Source organism: Hippopotamus amphibius, chromosome 1 (assembly GCF_030028045.1).
Source record: "Hippopotamus amphibius kiboko isolate mHipAmp2 chromosome 1, mHipAmp2.hap2, whole genome shotgun sequence".
NCBI classification, from domain to species: Eukaryota; Metazoa; Chordata; class Mammalia; order Artiodactyla; family Hippopotamidae; genus Hippopotamus; species Hippopotamus amphibius.
Genome location: NC_080186.1, coordinates 59,119,304 through 59,141,081, shown reverse-complemented (window position 1 = coordinate 59,141,081; position 21,778 = coordinate 59,119,304). Strand labels below are relative to the sequence as shown.

Here is a 21,778-nt window from a genome sequence, read left to right as displayed (position 1 = left end):
ATTGAGGCAACTTACTGGGTGTGCTACAGCAATGTAGTAGTTAACAAATTTGGCTGAGATAGTGTTAAGTTCAAAAATCACAGTAATAAATTGCATAATAATCAATCACAGCCTCTAAATTGAAATAATGCTTAATGATGTAGGAAGAATAACAGAAAATCAATCAAAATAATTATTAGTGTCCAGGATGCCGAGTAGATTGGAAGCACCTTGAAGAAGGTAAGGATTATAACTTACTATTATATTCCCCTGCTTAGCAGAGTGCCTCATACATCGCAAATGTCCATTAAGTTTGTTGAATAAATGAATGAATGAACAGATTTATGAATTAAAAGAATGAAGAGAATAGTCGCAAATGCAGAGCATGAATATTGGTAGCAAATAAAATTACATTGAAAAGTGATGGTATAAAAGAAGAAAAATAAAAAGTGCTAATAAAATTCTAAGAGAGTTATCGGCAAGGAGATTAAGCTACCAATTTACTGTATTCTTCAATTTAAAGTTTGTGTAACAGTTGCTTAAATCCAGCATAATCTCTACAGGAATTAACTATGACATCTAAGAATGGTTGGACTGTAGCATGAGTAGGTGTGTGAGGTTGTGATGGTTCATAAATCTCTGAATCAGTGTACCATACCCATAGGTGAACTCTTAACACTTCCTTCTTTATATCTCACATTACAAAGAATGGCATCTGCTTTTAATTCACTTTATATAACTCCTTGAAAGATGGTGTATATATACATATAGTATATATATACACTTCTGTGAGGCATCCAGAAAAATATCTTTCAGGAGGAAGAGGCAATAGGAAAAGAATAAAGAAATACGTTTTAATAAAGATCATTAAAAGAAACTTGGTTAGAGATTAAGTTTTTGGAATTTTATGACAATATAATTTTTGACCTCTGTTGACCATTTCAATTTCAGATACAACTTAAGGATTGTTTATTGAAAGGTTTTCTGTCCTCAACATTATCAAAAAATAAATTACCAAATTCTGAAAGACTTGTACTTAACTCTAAGTTTTCATGGCAAAAGAGTCTTTTGAAAATTCCATTATTCAACCTAAAATTGAAACAATAAAAATTCTATTGATTTATAGCAATTAATCATAGAAATCTACATTCTCTTGGATCTTGTACTGTGAAGTACTAGTCAGTAATAGAAACAAAAAGAAACTGCTTTCAAAATAAGTTTGTAGGCTGATACTCACTGATTCACCTTTTTGAAAAGCAGTATATGTTGCATATACTTTAAAAACATAGTTTCTGAAACTGGATGACCTGAGTTCAAATCCCAAATTTGCATGTTCTTTAAATGCAGTGCCTATGTTTTACTCATTTCTATACTCTTTAAAGAGCAGAACACTAGGTAGCCACTATGGAAAACACCATGGAGATTCCTCAAAAAACAAAAAAGAAAAACAGAACTACAATATGATCCAGCAATTCCACTCCTGGGTATTTATCCAAAGAAAAGAAAAACATGAAATAGAAAAGATACATGAATCTCTATGTTCACTGTATCATTATTTACAATAGTCAAGATATGGAAGCAACCTAAGTGCCCATTAATAGATGAATGGATAAAGAAGATGTGGTATACACCCATATATATAATGGCCTATTACTCAGCCATAAAAAAGAATGAAATCCTGCTATTTGTGACAACATGGATGGACCTAGAGGGTATTATGGCAAGTGAAAAAAGTCAGACAGAGAAAGACAAATACTGTATGATTTCATTTATATGTGAAATATAAAGAATACAACAAACTAGTGAATATAACAAAAAAGAAACAGACTCACAGATATAGAGAACTAGTGGTTACCAGTGGGAAGAGTGAAGAAGGGTCGAGCGAGATAGGGGTAGGGGATTAAGAGGTACAGACTACTATGTATAAAATAAATAAGCTACAAGGATATATTCTACAACGCAGGGAATACAGCCAATATTTTATAACTATAAATGTAATATAATCTCTAAATACTGTGAATCACTTATGTTGTACACCTGAAACTTAGATAATAGTGTACCTCAACTATACCTCAATTTTTAAAAAGAATCACATGACTGTTAAATGACCAAGGCAATGGTCAGGTTTAGATTCATCTGACTCTAAAGCCAGCTCACAATGCTATGTGTACATCTATTTCAAGCTAAGGAATATTGGAAGATTTATGTTCAATTCAAAGAAGAAATCTAATTGAAGCATATTAAGTTTTCAAGTTATACAAGGACTTAAAGCATTCAGAGTTATTTGAAAACGGAAATACCCAAGTAGTCATCACATAAAGTAATGAAAAAATCCATTTCCCCCTTGACTCATAGCTGTTTCCAACCACTGTGCTCATATGACTCCCATCTAAAGAAAGAATGGAAATCCTAATTCACTGCCATTCCCACTCTAGTTCCTTTATTCATTTTTGTTTTGTTTTTTTAAACATGCCTTTTTCGTCTTTTATTTCCTGGTGCTTTTCATTTCAGTTCCTCATCCTTCCACAGAGCACTTTTCTGTAAATAGATCCCAGGACTGGAAAATATCTAATGCTATTTGATGATGATGACAATGAAGATGATGAGTGACCACCATGATGAGGATGATGATGGCACAAACAATCTCAAAGACTTGCTCAACTCAATGAGTGCTTAACACCTTAGCTGTCTTAGAAAGTATGGTAAATGTTCAGCATAACCCCCGTTGCTACTTAACAATTAAAGAGCTCTTTAGAGGGACTTCCCTGGTGGTGCAGTGGTTAAGAATCTGCCTGCCAATGCAGGGGGCACAGGTTTGATCCTTGTGCAGGGAAGATCCTACATGCCCAGGAGCAACTAAGTGCATGTGCCACAACTACTGAGCCCGTGCGCCACAACTACTGAAGCCCGAGAACCCTAGAGCCTGAACACCACAAATACTGAAGCCCACATGCTGCAACTACTGAACCTGCGTGCCTAGAGCCCGTGCTCTGCAACAAGAGAAGCCACTGCAATGAGAAGACCACACATGGCATGGAAGAGTACCCCCGCTTGCTGTAACTAGAGGAAGCCCGTGAGTAGAAACGAAGACCCAACGCAGCCAAGAAGAGAAGAGAGAAGAGAAGAGAAAAAGAGAACTCTTTAGAATAAGATAAGGAAGTTCATCAAAATATTTTAGTAATATATTTACACAAATATTTGGGTCTAGAGTCAAATTTCTGAGTTCAGCAGATACGTAAACACTCCCCTTATATTTCCAATAGGTTTATTGTAACGTGCAAAAATGGTGCTCAGTCTGAATGTTATTCTGTTCCTAACTCTGCATCTCTTGCCTGGAATGAAAAGCTCAATGGTAAATTTGATTAACAATGGATATGAAGGCATTGTCATTGCAATTAACCCCAGTGTGCCAGAAGATGAAAAACTCATTCAAATCATAAAGGTAAGAGAAAAATTTCTTATCGATTTATTTTTATTTCATTAACTATTTTCAACTCATGTTGCCTAGGCATATACACACATTCACACAGTTATAACTTTCCAAAATTCTTAGTATTCATCATTTACATAGCATGTATCTAAACTGTCAAGATTAATAAATGCTTAGGTTAAGTATTATGCATCATATATTAATAGCACTAGTCATTCCCCAAATGAATTATTAAAAGGCCAACCCACCAATATTTTTTCAACTCATTAAGCCAAAAGAAAGGCCTTTGAGCTCCTGGAGAATTATTTTCCAATTTTCTCTTCATGAAGTCACTTTTATAATGTTTAAATAACTAACCTACACTTAAGTCCTAAAGGTTCATTATGTTACACGTTTTTTTCAGTTTTTTCAGTTGTTTATACTTGTTCAGCTCTAAAAATTTTGAAACTCTTAGGTATCTGATCTTAAAGAAAATATTACATATTTTTGAAGTTGATTTACTTCCTAATTTCATCTAGGTTAGTCACTATAAGAAAATATATATAGCACTCTAATATATACTATTTTATTTGATCTTCCCAATATCCCTATGAGGTGGTCAAGAACAGAGATTATTAATTACCCTTGTTGTATAAATTGAGAGAAGTTAAGTGATTTGTATAGTCATGCAATAAGTAGCAAAACTGGAATTTGAAGCCAATGACCTACATATTTTTAGAAAATTACTGCTTGGTAAAAGTTTGCCTTTTATGAACACATTTTCCATATGAGAAGGTAACTCAAAATAAATCTAGCAAAATGGTTTTTTCAATTACCAACAGTATAAAATCTACCAAACTTTAAACTCCCAATCCAATTTTAAGCACCTGTGTTTAATTCAATAAGCAACTTGCCAACAGACTCCCACTCTTAATCACCTTTATATCTCACCTAACACCCTCACTCCCTGCTCCAACCCAGAATGCTGACTGCAGGTTTGGATAGGTAAAAAATAAAGAATTGATTTCTAAGGATATAAAAATGAGAGTTTACAGACTAGAGAAATATAGTAAAATGTAACCTATTTTTCAGTTAGTCTTTGCCAAAATATTTGGGAGAGGGGCTTAGATTAGCCTCTTCTTGTTTATATGTACACTTTCATGTTCATTTCATTGTGAAATTGTTACTACAAAGTATTTTTAATTTTGTCAGGAAATGGTAACTGAAGCTTCTACTTACCTGTTTCATGCCACCAAACGAAGAGTTTATTTCAGGAATGTAAGCATTTTAATTCCAATGACCTGGAAATCAAAATCTGAGTACTTAATGCCAAAACAAGAATCATATGACCAGGTAGGGTATTTTATCTAGCTCCTAAACTGTTTCTTTCTTCCTGTGATTTTTCAAAATTAATACTCATAATTTTTTAGTAATTACTAATGACTAGAGGAAAATTCCTTGTTTCTATTGCTCTTAGGATTTGTTTTGGTTTGTTTGTTCTTCTGCTTTTTAGGCAGATGTCATAGTTGCTAATCCTTACCTAAAATATGGAAATGATCCCTATACACTTCAATATGGAAAATGTGGAGAAAAAGGACAATATATACATTTTACTCCAAACTTCTTGTTGACTAATGATTTGCCCATCTATGGGTCCCGAGGTAGGGCTATCTATTTTATACTTCTATTTTTATTTCCACTGGAAACAAATACAACACTGTGATTAATGGTATTTTTTTTTATTTTTAAAGGAAAAAATATGTATTAATATCTTTGGAAATTTACTAGTTATGTTCAACCTAATTATATTTCTTTTTGTATGTGTGTTTAATAATAAAATTAACCATTTATTGATACTAACCCATTTTAACTTCTTTGGCCTGATGAAAGTTGTCAATTTCTAAATTTCCTTAACTAAATTGGGTTGAGGATATGGGGAAGGGAGACTTAAAATATAAGGAAACTATTTAAATACAGGTCTCCCCCACTATCCAATAGAAGTGTTCCTATGAAACCTTTCATAAGTCAAAATTGCATACAGCAAAGAATCAATTACCTTAGGACACATCTTGTTAACAGATGAAGAAAATATGTCAAGATAAGGCACAGATGCTCACAGACACAGTTCAAATTACGTGAGGCTGAGATGCTGAGTGCAGTTTCCAGGGAAGGAGCTTGGTGGTGCCACTCTTCCTGCTCTGGTGTGTGCTATCTGTAAAACAGCTGGCTGCAAAACAAATGCTGAATGCTATTTTTGCTTTTTGCCTTTTCTCATAAAAGCGAAAATCCTCTTTGAATTTATTTCTGTTAGCAAAAACAGGTACTAAGGTAGGTCCTTCGTAAAAGTGAAGTGGTGTAAAGTGAACTTTCAAAAAGCAGGGGTACCTGTATTATAAACATAGATTTATAAATGGCAATATTCTCTCGTAGGCAGAGTATTTGTCCATGAGTGGGCCCATCTCCGATGGGGAATATTTGATGAGTATAATGTGGACCAGCCATTCTATATTTCCAGAAGGAACACTATTGAAGCAACAAGGTATCATTCGATTGAACAAATCTGTTTTCAAAACTTTTCACTTATGACTTTTTAATTTTCTATACTAGGCAAACGAAGGCTACCTCAGTGGCTGAATGCTCATACAGTTAATTGCAAGATCCAACCTGACCCAGTATATATGTATCCAAAAATTTCTGAGTATTACACCTTGGAATCAAGAGCAATCAAAATTTGGGAATCATTTCAGTATTCATGGGGGTTGTACTAAAATATATTATTGTCAGAGGAAGAAGAAAGAAAAACGTTTTAAACTAAAACTTAAGATATCTGAGGATTAGAGTTCAAGTTCCTACCCAATTTTTTATTCTGTTTGATTCATAATTTTTTTTTTTTTTTTTTTTTTTTTTGCTGTGCGCGGGCTTGTTTTCTCTCTCTCTTTTTTTTTTTTTTTTTTTTTTTTTTAGTTTCGGTGAGCAGGGGCTACTCTTCGTTGTGGTGCGCGGGCTCCTCATTGCCGTGGCTTCTCTCCTTGCGGAGCACGGACTCTAGGTGCGTGGGCTTCAGTAGCTGCAGCACATGGGCTCAATAGCTGTGGCTCATGGGCTCTAAAGCACAGGCTCAATAGTTGTGGCGCACGGGCTCAGTTGCTCCACGGCATGTGGGATCTTCCTGGAGCAGGGATCGAACCCTTGTCCCCTGCATTGGCAGGCGGATTCTCAACCACTGCGCCACCTAGGAAGCCCAATTCATAACTTTTTAAGGTGAATCTGTTTCATTGAAATCAATTAAACTGCTAGAGCCCCATGTTAAATATATTTTATTTTTCATTTAGTATTGAACTTAAAGAAAACAAGTACTTTTCATAAGGATAAGTAAGAAAATTGATTTTTTTAAGAAATATAATGCTCGGTGGATTTAGACAGGTCCTATTTATGAATAGATGAGATCTTTATCAAGCATGTGGAGGAGAAGTTAATGAGTATTAAAGAACAACAGAGATCAGTGTAATAGGAAATAAGTCTTTGGGATAAAAAACATATTAGAGAAAAGAAGTGTGTTAGAAAAATGCCTTTGTGCTGTTTGTTTTATCTCTACTAAGCTGCCTAGAATCTTTCACACAGACTAGGCTTTCAACCCAAAATACTCATTACTCTGACCTCCTCCCACACAACTCCTCCCAGCACCACTTCCCTTGTCAAACAATGCTTGTTCATCTTTCAAGACTCAGTTTAAATGCTTCTTCCCTAAGTGTCTTTCCTCTCCCTCCATTTGGGGTTAGATATCCTTGAGAATGTTCCCAAAGCAATGTGCATGGGCTGCTCTCACACTGGGCAGTAATTGTGTATGTAATTTTATTTTCCCCAGGAGACTTTAAGATCCTTGAGGGTTGATTTTTTTTAATCCCCTAGCCTTGGGCATGCACACAGTAAAAGCTAAACAAAGAATGCATCAACCAATTTTTAATAAATTAATGAAAAATGAATGAGTTTCCTTATCAGTAATACAAGGAGACATAATAGTAAAAACAAGTATCTAAAATAACATTTATTGAGCTCCTACTGTGTGCCAGGCACTTTGTTGGAGGCAGTGTAAGTTTAATTTTCAGGTTTACTCTAGAGTTAACTCTCTTGGAAAATATGACTAACCATCTCCTTTAATCCTTGCAATACAAATAAATTTATTTAATGGATTAATGTTATGAAGTTTAATATTAACACAGAATGGCAGTAAATCCTGCAGGTAAACAAGAACTCTTCAGAATCTTTTACCCATAGCCCACCCTACCTCATTCTCTGCCAGGGACTTGACTTATCTTACTTACAAAGACTAAAAGGTTTGAATGCACAAGCATTTCCAAGCAAGGTTTATTTTCATTTCTTTTTTCAGTCTAGCTCAGTGATTTTCAAATGTAAATTGTAAAATGATGTAAACACAAAAACTACACATGGTTTTGTATGTATGGTATACATACCTATATGTATATATGTATACACCTATATAGCAATATATATGTGTGTATATGTATGTATATGCTTATCATATACAAGAAATTTAAGAGGATTTTAAGCTTAATGTTGACTCTCCCCTCCCCACTGGGAAGCAACTCCTCTGTATCGCTTAACTCAATTTTCACAACATCCCTGTGAGTTAGGAATTACCTTCTTTAGCTCAAGGTCACAAGGATAATAGATATATTGATCACATTAATGAGCAGTGAATATTAATAAACATGAATTAACATCATTGTTCTTGCTGAAATCGATCGTAAATAAGGGTAAGACACGGTGCTTACTTTTGTCAAAATGACAAAAGTACATTTGTCTACAGCAATTATCACTGAGGGAATGATTTTAGGATATTAATCTTTATTCATAATTTCTCTGGCCTTCATATTTGGATGTAATCTAATTCTTTCATCATAGATGTTCAGCTCATATTACTGGCATTAACGTGATTTTCAAGGAATACCAGGGAGTCAGATGTATAACAAGGCCATGCAGACATGACTCACAGACAGGGCTATATGAACCAAAATGTACATTCATCCCAGAAAAATCCCAGACTGCAAAGGAGTCCATTATGTTTATGCAAAGTCTCCATTCTGTAAGTACCTTCTTTTTCTAGTCTCACAAAGGAAACCTTTGGGAAAAGTTAATTAGGGAAGCTGAATTTTCTACCATGAAATTATATATACCAACAGAAATAAGGAAAAATACTATGACAGTTAATTAACAGCAATTTTATCCAGTCTTGTGTCAGGGTGTATCTGGAAATTATTCCACCCTTTCTTACTAACCTGTATTTTTTTTTTTTTTCTTCGGAGGTAGAACTGTATCCTTCTCATTGGCATCACAGAATTTCTTATAAAATCCCTTCCCTCATTTGACTTCTGTGGGCTTGTATCTAGAACTACAACCTTACTTTTTTAATTCTTTCTTCTAGGTGTTAGTCATACTACTTTTCCAAAGTAGTTCATTCTGTAGCTTTGGAAAGTACTGACAGTCTCTATTTTCCATTACCTTCACACTAAAGCACACTAAGTTTTGCAAAGTGATATTGTGAAAACATAAATGGCTCTGTCTCTGCAGAACAACAAAAGAGGAAAAGTTCACGATCACCAATCTGACCAACTGAAAAATAACAGCACAATAATTCAAGTTCCAAAGCTAATGTTTGACCTGAAATGTCTGGTTTAAATGTATCAATAGATACATTTTTATCAGTAGATAAAAACAGGTGCCTTGGAGTCAGACAGATCTGATATCAAACCTCAGTATGTCATTTTCAAGCTGTGTCACTATAAGCAAACTGCTAAATCTGAAATTTAATTCTCTAGTCTTTTAAATGGGAATTATAATACTCACTTTACGGTGTTATTAGTATTTTATAAGAGCTAAAATAAATAAAGTATAACCACAGGGCTTAGCACAAGGTGAGCACAAAATAAAATTTAAATTTTTAATTTTTAAAGTGTATAAAATATTTGGATAATAATAAGAATTGTCTCTTTCCCTGCATAAATCCAGCCTCAATTAATGCAAACATATCATATTTACCTAAGGAAAGCTTCTAAACATGTAAAAAAACTTTTAAATATGAAACATATGAAAGTTATCAAAAATAACAAATCAAAATAAAGTATACTATCTCTAGATAGTAAACCAACATTTAAGAGAAGCAAATTTTCATATACCAAATTACCAGCAACATAGACTTCCATGGGTAGAGGTTTGTAAAGTCCTATTCTTTCCAATAAGATTTTAAATTGTTTTGGAATCTAGGGAATTAATGACGAAGGACTTGGGTAAAAATATAGATTTGATATTTTCTTCTAAAACTCCTAAATGAATCCAGTGAGATATTTAAGTAGAAATCATTTTCCAGCCTAATAAATCTCTCCCCTGGGAATATTTGAAACATGAGTCTAGAAGTTTCATTTTAACCTGCTGAATCTGGATCCACAAAGGCAGCCAAAGAATTCAGCATCCATACAGATATCAGATCATGTGACACAAGAGGATAATTGGAATATATACTGTCTGTATCAAACTATAAATTTCAAAAGCATTTGACTATGAGGAGATAACTCACGCTGCCTATGTGGAAAATAAATAATAATGAAGAAAGAAAATCATATAGCTGAAATATGGAGGGCAACTAATTATATAAGATATGGCTCAGAGATAAATACTGTACTTTAACCACATATCTTGTGCATAATAACACTACCTTCTAATTATTGTAACATAGGCTAAATATATTGCATAGCATCTGTACCCAGGGCATAAGCTCAGATCCAGGAGAAATATGATCTGAAATAATGAATATTCAAATCATGATTTTCTTCCTTTAAACTTCATTACTCCCACTTCATGCCCAGCACTGTTAGGTGCTAAAAAATATAGAAATAATTAAAAATAACTGTTCTTGAGGAACTCAATGTAGTGAGAGAGGTAGAGATATAAGAAAAGTAAATATGAATACAAAGTAGGAACAAATAGAAATCAAGTGCTATGAGAGTACAGCAAATGTCTCCAACTGAAGGTCAGAAAATCGTTTCTAAAGAGATGAGTTTTGGGCTAGGATGTGGAAAAAAATTAGTATGAACTTGCTAAAGCAGGAAAGGGAAGGGTATTCTAGGTAAAGAAACAGGTTTACATAAACAAAAATGGAAAACTACAAGGATGCTGCACATGACTGTACAAGTTGAGCACCGCCCAAATTATCTGCATCATGGCCACTAAAGATTTTAATATTTATTAGAACACTTTCCAGGTAGATGACAATAAAAGGACTTGAGCAAGGCTCTCACACCTTTTTCTAATTTGCACAAATTTCCTTTTCCCTTTTTCCATTTGGATTAGTGAGAGCCTTGTGAAAGTTTCTGGCATACGCTAAGGACAGGAAAAAGTTCAGTGTTCTAAAGCAAAGCATACATGGTGAGGAAGAAGCAGGAAATGGGATTGAAACATGAAATTAGAACCTACAAAGCTAAGGTGCTTGGATTTTTTTTTTAGCAGCTTCAGACTGGTGATGTAATCAGCCAATTCTTTCAGGATGATAATTCTACTCACTGTGAAAAACAAAAGGGAGTGAGATAGTAGAGGCAAGGAGACCTGTTGGAAGGCCATGGCAATAGGCAGATAGACCTAAAGGCCCTGAATAAAGGCAGAGACAGTAGCAAGAGAAGCCACATTTGGTAGGCATTTCATATAATCAATATTATTATAAATCTTTGACTGAAAACTGTATTTTTCTCCCATCAATAGAACCCCTTCTGAGAAATGTAGATTAGAAACATAACAGAAGGAAAACAAAATCTTAAAACTTGAATAAAAGGTATTCAGGCTTAATGATTTAGTTCTAAATCTGAGCTTACAGCTAGAGATTTGTATGAGGAGGCCATTTAGAAAAACAAACTGACACTTATAAAGCTGAAGCTTTACTGCAAGACAAATTCTTTCCTGAATGCTACTAATTTATGCTAGTGTTTTTCTAAGTTACTAAGTTTTCAAAACTTGGAGGATTTTCATATACTCTATAGTAATGAAACATCATTTGGCAGAATTACTGGATACAACTCACCATTTGCAACTGAAAGAGAAGCAATCACATTTCCTTATTTTCTTCACAACATTTTCATTACTTTTTTAGGAGTATTATTTTATTTATGTCTAAGTTCACCAGAGCCAATAACATCCAAGGTTGTTAGAATATCTGTTCTCAAGTTTTTCAAAAAACTATAAAGAGATAGAAAATACTTACGCAATTAAAGAAGGCCATTTTCTTTACCCCACTTTTAGGGGGCAGCTAGAAATTACTGCAAATGCTATCCCTTTTCCCATTAAACTTATTTCAAGGCTTGAGTCCCCCAAGAGTCTAGAAGGGAAAGTAAGAAGTTAACTGAAGCAGTTGTGTCAACTGCCATCATCCCTAGTGCTATGATCTACCTACACCTAAAAGAAACACCAAATAACTTTCCAGGGCATATTGATGGTTTTACTTCGCTTTCTCTCCATTTGAGTATGCAAAATAGATAAGAATGTTAGATTATGAAATAATTTTTAATTTTCAGGAGATAAAATGTGTGGAGGATATATAAGGCAGCCAACTGTATATTTGGAAAGGAAGGTAATGCCTAATCAGTTATTCTATTAATGTCTTTCAATTTATTTTTTCCAGGTGGCTGAATTTTGTACAGAAGAAACACACAATACAGAAGCTCCAAACCTACAAAACAAAATGTGCAATGGCAGAAGCACATGGGATGTAATCATGGACTCTGATGACTTTCAGAATATATCTCCCATGACAGAAGTGAATCCACCAACTCATCCTACATTTTCATTGCTCAAGTCCAAACAGCGGGTAGTCTGTTTGGTACTTGATAAATCTGGAAGCATGAGTTCAGTAAGATGCTTATTTGTTAGCTCTCCTAAATTAGGTATTTAAGCTAATAGAAATATAATTTAATCTTAGGTTTAGTTCTACTAAGCTAACTAAAAAATATTTTTATTATTCTAACAAATTTTAGTACAATTTTTTATATGGACAATTGCTAGAAAATAATATACTAAAATAAAAACAATTGTTATATTAAGGTTATTGGATTATAGATGATGTTTATTCTTTAACTTTTAGTTCTAACAAACTAGAACTAACACAACTGAACAGAAAGAAAAAATGAAAATCATCCATAATTCCACCAATCATATATCATTCCTGTCTTTTTCTATTCATGTATTTGTTTTTCCTAGTCAAAAATGTGATTATATCTTACATAATGTTTTATAATATGATTTTTTACTTACCATACCTTAAACACTCCCCAAGGAAAAAAAATGATTCCATGACACAAGTTTTAACGGTTGTATCATATGCACATATTATAATTTAGTCAAATAACCCCCCATTATTGGACATTTTGGTGATTTTCAACTCATTATCAAAAGTTATGTTGCAACAAACATTTTCATGTGCATTTTAAAATTATTTCCTTACTGTTAGAGAAGGCATAAATTTTTAAGGGTTTTCCAATTATAACATGACTGAAGTTTTTCTTTAATATTATTTCTTTTTAATATAATGAAGTTAAACTCTAAAATACAGTAATCAATATTATCATGATCTCTGGCCCACGAACTTTGTCTTTCACCAATCTGTCAAGATTGGAGGAAACTGAGGAATTGTTCAAACATCTTTTTCTTACAGGAAGACCGTCTCTTTCGAATGAATCAAGCAGCAGAAATATACTTGATTCAAATTATCGAAAAGGGATCCTTGGTTGGGCTGGTTACATTTAACAGTGTTGCTGAAATCCAAAATCATCTAACAGAAATAACCGATGGTAATGTTTACCAAAATATCACTGCAAATCTGCCTCAAAGAGCTTACGGTGGAACTTCAATTTGCAGGGGACTCAAAGTAGCATTCCAGGTAGAATAAAAATGCTTTTCTAAATATTATTTGCCATTTACCATTGTTTTTAATTTTGTCCAGCTCGCTTGGAACAAGGGTCATGAGCTCAGAGGTCCCTCAGTTAAATAATTTTTAAAGACCTTCCGTTATCTACTGTTCATAGCTAGATCCTCTCTGAGTGTGGTTATTTCACCAACATCCTCCTGAGGCACTGAGGAGTGGTTAAAGGGAAGAAAAATCTTGTGTGCACACAATCATCATGATTTAGTGGGGAGCTCCTCGTTTCTTTATCACTCCCATAGTTTGAATTTCCATGAGGAGAAAATAATGCTGTTAATGGGATTGTGGAAGAGGGAGATTACCAATATTTTTATATTGTGGATAAAGAAAACCTCAGTTCATCAATTTAAATTGACATTTAAAAATCACAAAGATAAAGGTAGTTCCTCAAGTACAGTACCAAACTCAAGATACATATGGAGAAGTTTAATGAAATAAAAATTGTGAACTATATTAAACTGCTTCCAGTACTCATCTGAATTTCTTCCAACCTAAGACAGCCTCTATTTAAGCCTATTTATATTCTTTCAGTCACAAAAACAGAAACCTATTTGCTTTCACTGATCCTCTCATTGCCTCAGCTAAAAAGTGGAGACTGTTACTCTTATTTGGGCCACTAGTTAATAGAATCTCAGCTTTCTTCATGATGTCTATTTGCTGTAAAGCATATTGGTTTAAGAAAATACACAAGTTCTAGATCCAGACAAACCTGGGATTCTGGTTCTATTATTCACTAGCTAAATGACCATGGGTGAATTACTCAACTCAGAAAGTCTGTTTCCTCAATTAATGAAATGTGGAAAGTATTAATAGTACCTATCTCATTTAATTGTGAGAACTATGTCAGATAAATAAGTGCTCCCCTAATGCTCACAGCAGCATCATTTACAATAGCCAAGATATGGAAGCAACCCAAGTGCCCATCAAGAGATGAATGAATAAAGATAATGTAGCGTGTACGTATGTATATATACATATATACAATGGAATATTACTCGGCCATAAAAAAGAATGAAATTCCACCATTTGCAACAGTGTGGATGGACCTAGAGGGTATTTTGCTTAGTAAAATAAGTCAGACAGAGAAAGACTAAAACTCTGTTATCAATTATACGTAGAATCTAGAAAATAACACAAACGAATGTATATATCAAAACAAAAACAGACTCACAGATATAGAGAACAATCTAGTGGTTACCAGCAGGGAGAGGAAAGGGAAAGGTGCAAGATTAGGGTATGGTATTAAGAGATACAAACTACTACATATAAGATAAATAAGCAACAAGGATATATTGTGTAGCACAGGGAAATATAGCCATTATTTTGTAATAACTTGAGAGTATATATAATTCATAAAAAGAGTGAATTACTATGTTGTACACCTGAAACTAATATAACATTGTAAATCAACTATAATTCAGTAAAAAAGAAAAGAAGTGCTCAAGAAAGGATTACTATTATTATAAAAATCATAATTCTTATATATGTCTATTCACTTCTAAAACATGATAGTACTATATATCTTGGTAATGTGTTATAATGCTTGCACATATTGGTTCACATATGTTTTTCTTAATATGTTTTGATATATATCTTATGACATTTTGACCACAGAGTTTAATGCTGAAGAGATTATATCAAATTACATTCAAACATATAAAAACCTCTTAACTACTTACATAATGAAACCATATCAATATATAAGCTTTTACTTACAGAATCATAACAATATCTGAAATTTATTGAGCATATACTACATTAGTGCCTATGTTAAATGCTTTACATTCATGATCTTACTTTATCATTACCGTTAATTTTTTAGTTGGGCACTACTATTATGCCTATTTTGCACATAAAGAAACTGAAGTTCAGAGTAATTAAACATGTTTCTCAAGACCATATAGTCAGTAATTGGTAAATCTATGATTCAAAACCTGGCCTTTCTTACTCCAAAGTTCAAAAAGGTAATCATTACAGTGAACTATTTATAGAACTCTACTATAAATATAAATATATATTCATATATATATATGAATGACAGAGAGACTAACACTAGCTATTCTATTTAGCAAACGGCAGAGCTAGAATTTACTCTCAATTTGTCTGAGTAAATTGCCTTAGCCATTACTTTTAGTAAAAATCAGGAAAATACCCCCCAAATTATAGTACTTGATAAATTCATGAACTTCCTTCTTCATGACAGGTCAATGTTTTTTTCCAGGAAATCCTGAGATTCTTCAATTATCAACTAAAATGCATAAAAAGGCACAAGTCACATCATTTAACTTTGCACACCTGCCTTCAGTCACGGCTTTACAAATGTTGTCTAGTTTGCAACCTTTCAAAACTGCCTGGATCATTTGCCTCCACCCCAAGGATCTCCTGAGATAATAAAAGTAGCTAACATTCACTGAGTACTTACTATGTGTTAGACATTGTTCTCAGTGTTTTATTCTTTCTCTCTTGGGTAGCTTGAGTGTATGTGAAAACACTGTTAACATTCTGCATTTGGAAACCTACAAGACCATTGTACAGGGACTTCCCTTGTGGTGCAGTGGTTAAGAATCCACCTGCCAATGCAGGGAAAACGGGTTTGAACCCTGGGCCAGGATGATCCCACATGCCACGGAGCAACTAACCCCATGTGCCACAACTACTGAGCCTGTGCTCTAGAGCCCACGAGCCACAGCTACTGAGCCTGCGTGCGACAACTACGGCAGCCCATATGCCTAGAGCCTGTGCTCCACAACAAGAGAAGCCACTGCACTGAGAAGCCCACGCACCAAAATGAAGAGTAGCCCCTGCTTGCGGCAACTAGGGCAAGCCCATGAGCAGCAAGGGAGACCCAATGCAGCCAAAAATAAATAAAATTTTTTAAAAAAAGACCATTATACATTACACTTATTTCCAAACTAACTCAACCTGGAATGACAACACAAAGTTTCGTTTTGCCTACTCTGATGCATAGGCCTAAAGACTTCTCCGAGACTAAAGAACAGGTTTATTCTTAGTTTAATTTATTTACATATTATATTCTCTAATTAATAATCTGGCTTTTCACTATCAGGCAATTATCCACAGTAACCAGAGCGCTTCTGGTTCTGAAATCATATTACTAACTGATGGAGAAGATAAGGAAATAAACTCATGCTTTGAGGAGGTAAAACAAAGTGGTGTGGTCATTCACACCATTGCTCTGGGACCTTCTGCTGCTAAAGAACTGGAGACGCTGTCAGATGTGACAGGTAAGCCTCTGGAATAGAGTTTGAATACCTTTTCAGTTTCTCTCATTCCAGGGGCTCTTTCCCCTTAAACTACAAACTGCTCAAAATTATCCTATCTTAAAAAGTTAATCTGTGTCCTTTCCTTGTCCTTGTCCCTCAAATTAATATCTTTCTTCTCCCCACCCCCAGTTCTCTCTACCTATATTAGCTTCTTCTAATATTAGTCAACATTTGCTGTCTTCATTCATTTCTCACCACTTTCTACCAATAACATCAAAATGAAACTTCTTTCTCCACGGTTACTAATGACTTTAACTGCAGTTCCAAAATTCTTGCTCAGTATCCGTCCTGCTCAGTCTTAAAGTAGAGATTCAGACACCCCTATTTCACTGAAGAAGAAAGTAAACCTAGAGAATAGAAATGATCTGCTCAAGGCTATAGTTAGAGACCTGATTGTCCAAGTCTTGCTCTCTGCAATCCATTCTTTTCCAGCTCCTGACACCTAAATTATCCACCTCTTCATTAACTCCTGTATCATTTATCTTCTGCACTTAATTTTTACTTTATTCTAAACTGTCATTCTCTAATTGCTTTGGTATATCTTAGATATAACTAGAAAATAAGTAACTAGTTTAAAAATTGTCTTTAATTTTCATTACATTATTTGCTGATTCGATCAACTTTACTAATGTGGCAAGCACTTAAATCTAATGACTGATATAAAAATAATATTATTTAGCAGTTATTTTCTTTGTTCTAACATTTTGAGCAAGGTTTAGTTATCGTGGGATTACATCTAGGATACTGATATACTAAAAGTTCCTAAGGTCTAGGAAATTCATTTTTTGTAAGTTTAAAAAGAAATTAAAATGTATTTTATAGTATATTGATAAGAGTATAGCAGCAAACATGATTTTCCCATTTAAAATTAGTGTTATATGGAATCTTAGTCATAAAAAAAGAATGAAATAATGCCACTTGCCGCAACATGAATGGACCTAGAGATTGTCATCCTGAATGAAGTAAGTCAGAAAAAGACAAATACCACATGATATTGCTTATATATGGAATCTAAAAAAATGGTACAAATGAACCTATTTACAAAACAGAAATAGAGTCTGATATGTGGAAAACAAACTTATGGTTACCAGGGGTGAAAGCAGGGGAGGGATAAATTGGGAAATTGGGATTGACATATATCCACTACTATACATAAAATAGATAACTAATAAGGACCTACTGTAGAGCACAGGGGACTCTACTCAATACTCTGTAATGACCTATATGGGAAAAGAATCTAAAAAAGAGTGAATATATGTGTATGTATAACTGATGCACTTTGCTGTATAACTGATGCACTTTGCTGTATACCTGAAACTAACACAACATTGTGAACCAACTATACTCCAATAAAAATTTAAAAAATAAAATAAAATTAGTACTATAAAAGTAAATAAAATTCCGTTTTAGGAGGACATCGTTTTTATGCCAATAAAGATATAAATGGCCTTACTAACGCTTTCAGTAGAATTTCATCTAGAAGTGGCAGCATCACTCAGCAGGCTATTCAGGTCAGTATCTTTAAAAAAATTCTTTGCCTTTTCACACTTCTAATAAATTTTTATTATCCTAAATAGTAATTTCTTTCTCTAATAAATAACTCTCCTGACTGAGAACATTTCAGGTGTGCAGATGAAAAACATCCTTACTGAATTTGCTTTTTGTGATATTTATAGTCACTTTTTCTTTTGATTTCTCTACTTTTTATCAATATAAATGCTTTTTATTTGCCAAATTCTTCAAAATAATTCTTATTTTAATTGAAACCTTAAAAGTATATTTAGACTTACTCTGAACAGACTAAACTTTGAAATGTTATTAACTGTAATAACAAATCAGTTTTATGTGTTTGCTGTTTTTATTTATGTAACAGTTGGAAAGCAAAGCCTCGACAATTACAGGAATGAAATGGATAAAAGGTACAGTGCCTGTGGATAGTACAATAGGAAATGACACTTTCTTTGTCGTCACATGGACAATACAAAAGCCAGAAATTCTTCTCCAAGATCCAAAAGGAAAGATTTATAAAACCTCAGATTTCAAAGAAGATAAGCTAAATATTCGGTCTGCTCGTCTTCAAATACCAGATATTGCAGAGGTAAGAATATTTTTTTATTTTCTCCTTGCTTTATCAATTCATTTTGAGGAAAAAAATGAAGATAACATCTTATACAGAAGTAGGAAGATGTTACGAAAGCTCTCAAATAGATATTTTTAAATTTTTCAGACAGGTATTTGGGCTTACAGCCTTGTAAATAATCACACCACCTCTCAAATGCTAACGCTGACAGTGACTACTCGAGCAAGAAGTCCTACTACTCTCCCAGTAATTGCAACTGCTCACATGAGTCAAAATACAGCACAATACCCTAGCCCAGTGATTGTTTACGCACAAGTCAGTCAAGGGTTTTTGCCTGTACTGGGAATCAATGTAACAGCCATTATAGAAGCCGAAGATGGACATCAAGAAACATTGGAGCTCTGGGACAACGGTGCAGGTAATAAGAATCTGCATCAACTTCCACTGAACTTAAAATCCTACTATAGTCACATGACTTAGAAGTCAATATTTCCCATATACGCTAATGAAACATTTTAAGTGAATTTAATTTTAATGTTTTTAAAACTTTTTAACTTTTCACTTAGTTATCTTGTCATAGATATGAGCACATTTATCTTCTTTAAATTTTAGGAACAATTTTACTTTTCCCATATAACAAGAGTATAATTTTTCTTTATTTTCATTACTGTCAGTATTTTGCATATGCTTTCTCCAGTTTAGTTATATTTTCCTTATTTTCTTAGATTCTCTCAAGAAATAATAATAGCTAATATTAATTGAAAGCTTACCATGAATTAGACTTTTCCAAAGTCAAAGGCTGTCAAGTAGCCAAGCCAGGCTTTGAACCCAAATAGTCTGATTCTAGGGTTAAAAAATTGTGCTATACTATCTTCCAAAATAGCTTCCATCCCTAGTGCTCATGAACAGTTGATATTGTCATTTTTACTCTGCTGTATGTCTAATATTACATTTCAATATCAAGGTGCTGATACTGTCAAGAATGATGGCATCTACTCAAGATATTTTATAGATTACCATGGAAATGGTAGATACAGTTTAAAAGTACATGCCCAGGCAAGAAACAACATGGCTAGGCTAAGTTTAAGACAACGGCAGAACAAAGCTCTGTATATACCAGGCTATGTTGAAAATGGTAAGTGGCATTAAAATAGAAATGTGTCATTTATTTAGGTAAATTATATGTGACAAGCATTCAAAATATAATGTACTATGGAAAACCTAAGTATATAGTTATATAATCATCTCTATGTTTCAAAACCATATTTATGTTAAGGGACCTAGCATAGGACTATGCTTCCGATGTGTTTTGTTTACATCTCCCTCAGTTTATTTCATTTACATTGAAAACAAAATTTACTGAGCACCTCCTATGTGGCAAGCATTTTGCTAGATGCTGGAGCTACAGAGATAAATAAGGCACCATCCTGTCCTCAAAGAATTTACAGTCAAGAAGTAAAGACATAGGTTAAAAGATAGTACTAACATTGCATGATGTCTCCTCATCAATTTTAAAATGACACCAATAAAACAAGCTTTTTTCACTAAAAGCCGTTACTTTTTCAATGGCTGCTATCAATCAATATTAACCCTCTACAGCAGCAAATGAGATACAAGATAACAGATATCACAATATGAAAAGTTACAAAACTGCTTCTTTGGTAGGTAAAATTATACTGAACCCACCCAGACCTGAAGTCAAAGATGACATGGCAAAAGCTGAAATAGAAGACTTTAGCAGAGTAACCTCTGGGGGGTCGTTTACTGTATCAGGAGCTCCTCCTTCTGGTGATCACCCTCATGTGTTCCCACCCAGTAAAATTACAGACCTTGTGGCTAAGTTTAAAGAAGATCATATTCAACTTTCATGGACAGCCCCTGGCAATGTCCTTGATAGAGGAAAAGGTAAGTTTGATATTACATTTAAAAATATTATATACTAAAAGAAATCCCACCGGCTTTCATTTGCTAAAAATTTTCTAATGTCCTATTTATAAATAACATGTATACAAGGAAGGGAGGGAATACAGGGATATGTGTATAAAAACAGATGATTAAACCTGGTGTACCCCCCAAAAAATAATTAAAAAATAAATAAATAAATAAATAAATAAATAACATGTATAGACTGTCTACTATGGGCCACCTGTTTTCATATGTGAAAACTTAAACCTCAAGAGATAATGAACTGGCCCAAATTACTTCTATGTTTAATAAGTTAGGAGTCTAACTCACTCTCATCAGAGTCTGTTGTGCCAAACTGACTCCCACAATATGAACCAGCTTAGAAATTTCTTTGAGTACACTGATTTAACAGCTTTCTGTTGCATTCCTTTCTCCCTAACAGAGAAAATTTTTTCTAAGTACTTCTATACTTGCACAATTTCATTCATTCATTGATCTTTCATTAAATTTTCAAACACTATTAGATTCTTAAGAAATAATCCCTACTCTCAACAGTTAGTTAAGCGCAGAAGATACTTCCTGAAAATAAACAGATAATTTTACAGAATATGATGAGATACGCCATTAGATGGCCACTTTTAGTTGAAGGTTAAGATCACAAGGTATATCTTAAATGGCTTTTCAGGGAAGACTATCCCTGACCTAAGTCTTGAAGAATGAGAGAAGTTAGCCAAGTTAAATGAAGATGTCCCAGAGAGAGAGAGGATCACATGCAGAGATTTGGCTATGGAGTCTGAATTAAAGTTCAAGGCCAAAATATTCATTCAAAGTTCCTTATAATACACTGCCCTCATTCCAGAAAGCTTAAATCACTTTTAGCTTTGCTTTACATTTAACTGAATTAAATTAGTATTTATTGAATGCCTACTATAATCAGTTCATAACATAGTGATTTGATATATCTATACAATACAAAATGATCACCACTTTAAGTCTAGTTGCCATCTGTCACCATACAGAATTACTATAGTATTATTGACTATATTCCCCATGCTGTATATTTCATCCCCATGACTCATTTATTTTGTAACTGGAAGTTAGTACCTCTTAATCTCCCTCACCTGTTTCACTCATTCTCCCCA

General features: G+C 33.8%; 1 protein-coding gene across 8 annotated transcripts in view; it reads left to right on the top strand.

The window, feature by feature from the left end:
• Positions 1–21,778, top strand: part of LOC130839713 (calcium-activated chloride channel regulator 1) — a 48,161-nt gene that overhangs the window by 23,781 nt on the left and 2,602 nt on the right. For 7 of the 8 annotated variants that reach the window (XM_057714011.1, XM_057714021.1, XM_057714040.1 and 4 more), the window contains 13 exons: positions 3,243–3,421; positions 4,601–4,741; positions 4,902–5,049; positions 5,819–5,927; positions 8,312–8,492; positions 12,072–12,299; positions 13,101–13,325; positions 16,435–16,612; positions 18,062–18,162; positions 18,525–18,749; positions 18,879–19,149; positions 19,696–19,866; positions 20,397–20,636. In XM_057714011.1, coding sequence (XP_057569994.1) covers positions 3,263–3,421; positions 4,601–4,741; positions 4,902–5,049; positions 5,819–5,927; positions 8,312–8,492; positions 12,072–12,299; positions 13,101–13,325; positions 16,435–16,612; positions 18,062–18,162; positions 18,525–18,749; positions 18,879–19,149; positions 19,696–19,866; positions 20,397–20,636 — 2,377 coding nt within the window. In that variant the 5' untranslated portion in view covers positions 3,243–3,262. The remainder of the gene's footprint in view (positions 1–3,242; positions 3,422–4,600; positions 4,742–4,901; positions 5,050–5,818; positions 5,928–8,311; positions 8,493–12,071; positions 12,300–13,100; positions 13,326–16,434; positions 16,613–18,061; positions 18,163–18,524; positions 18,750–18,878; positions 19,150–19,695; positions 19,867–20,396; positions 20,637–21,778) is intronic. The other variant, XM_057714077.1, reaches the window with a different exon arrangement.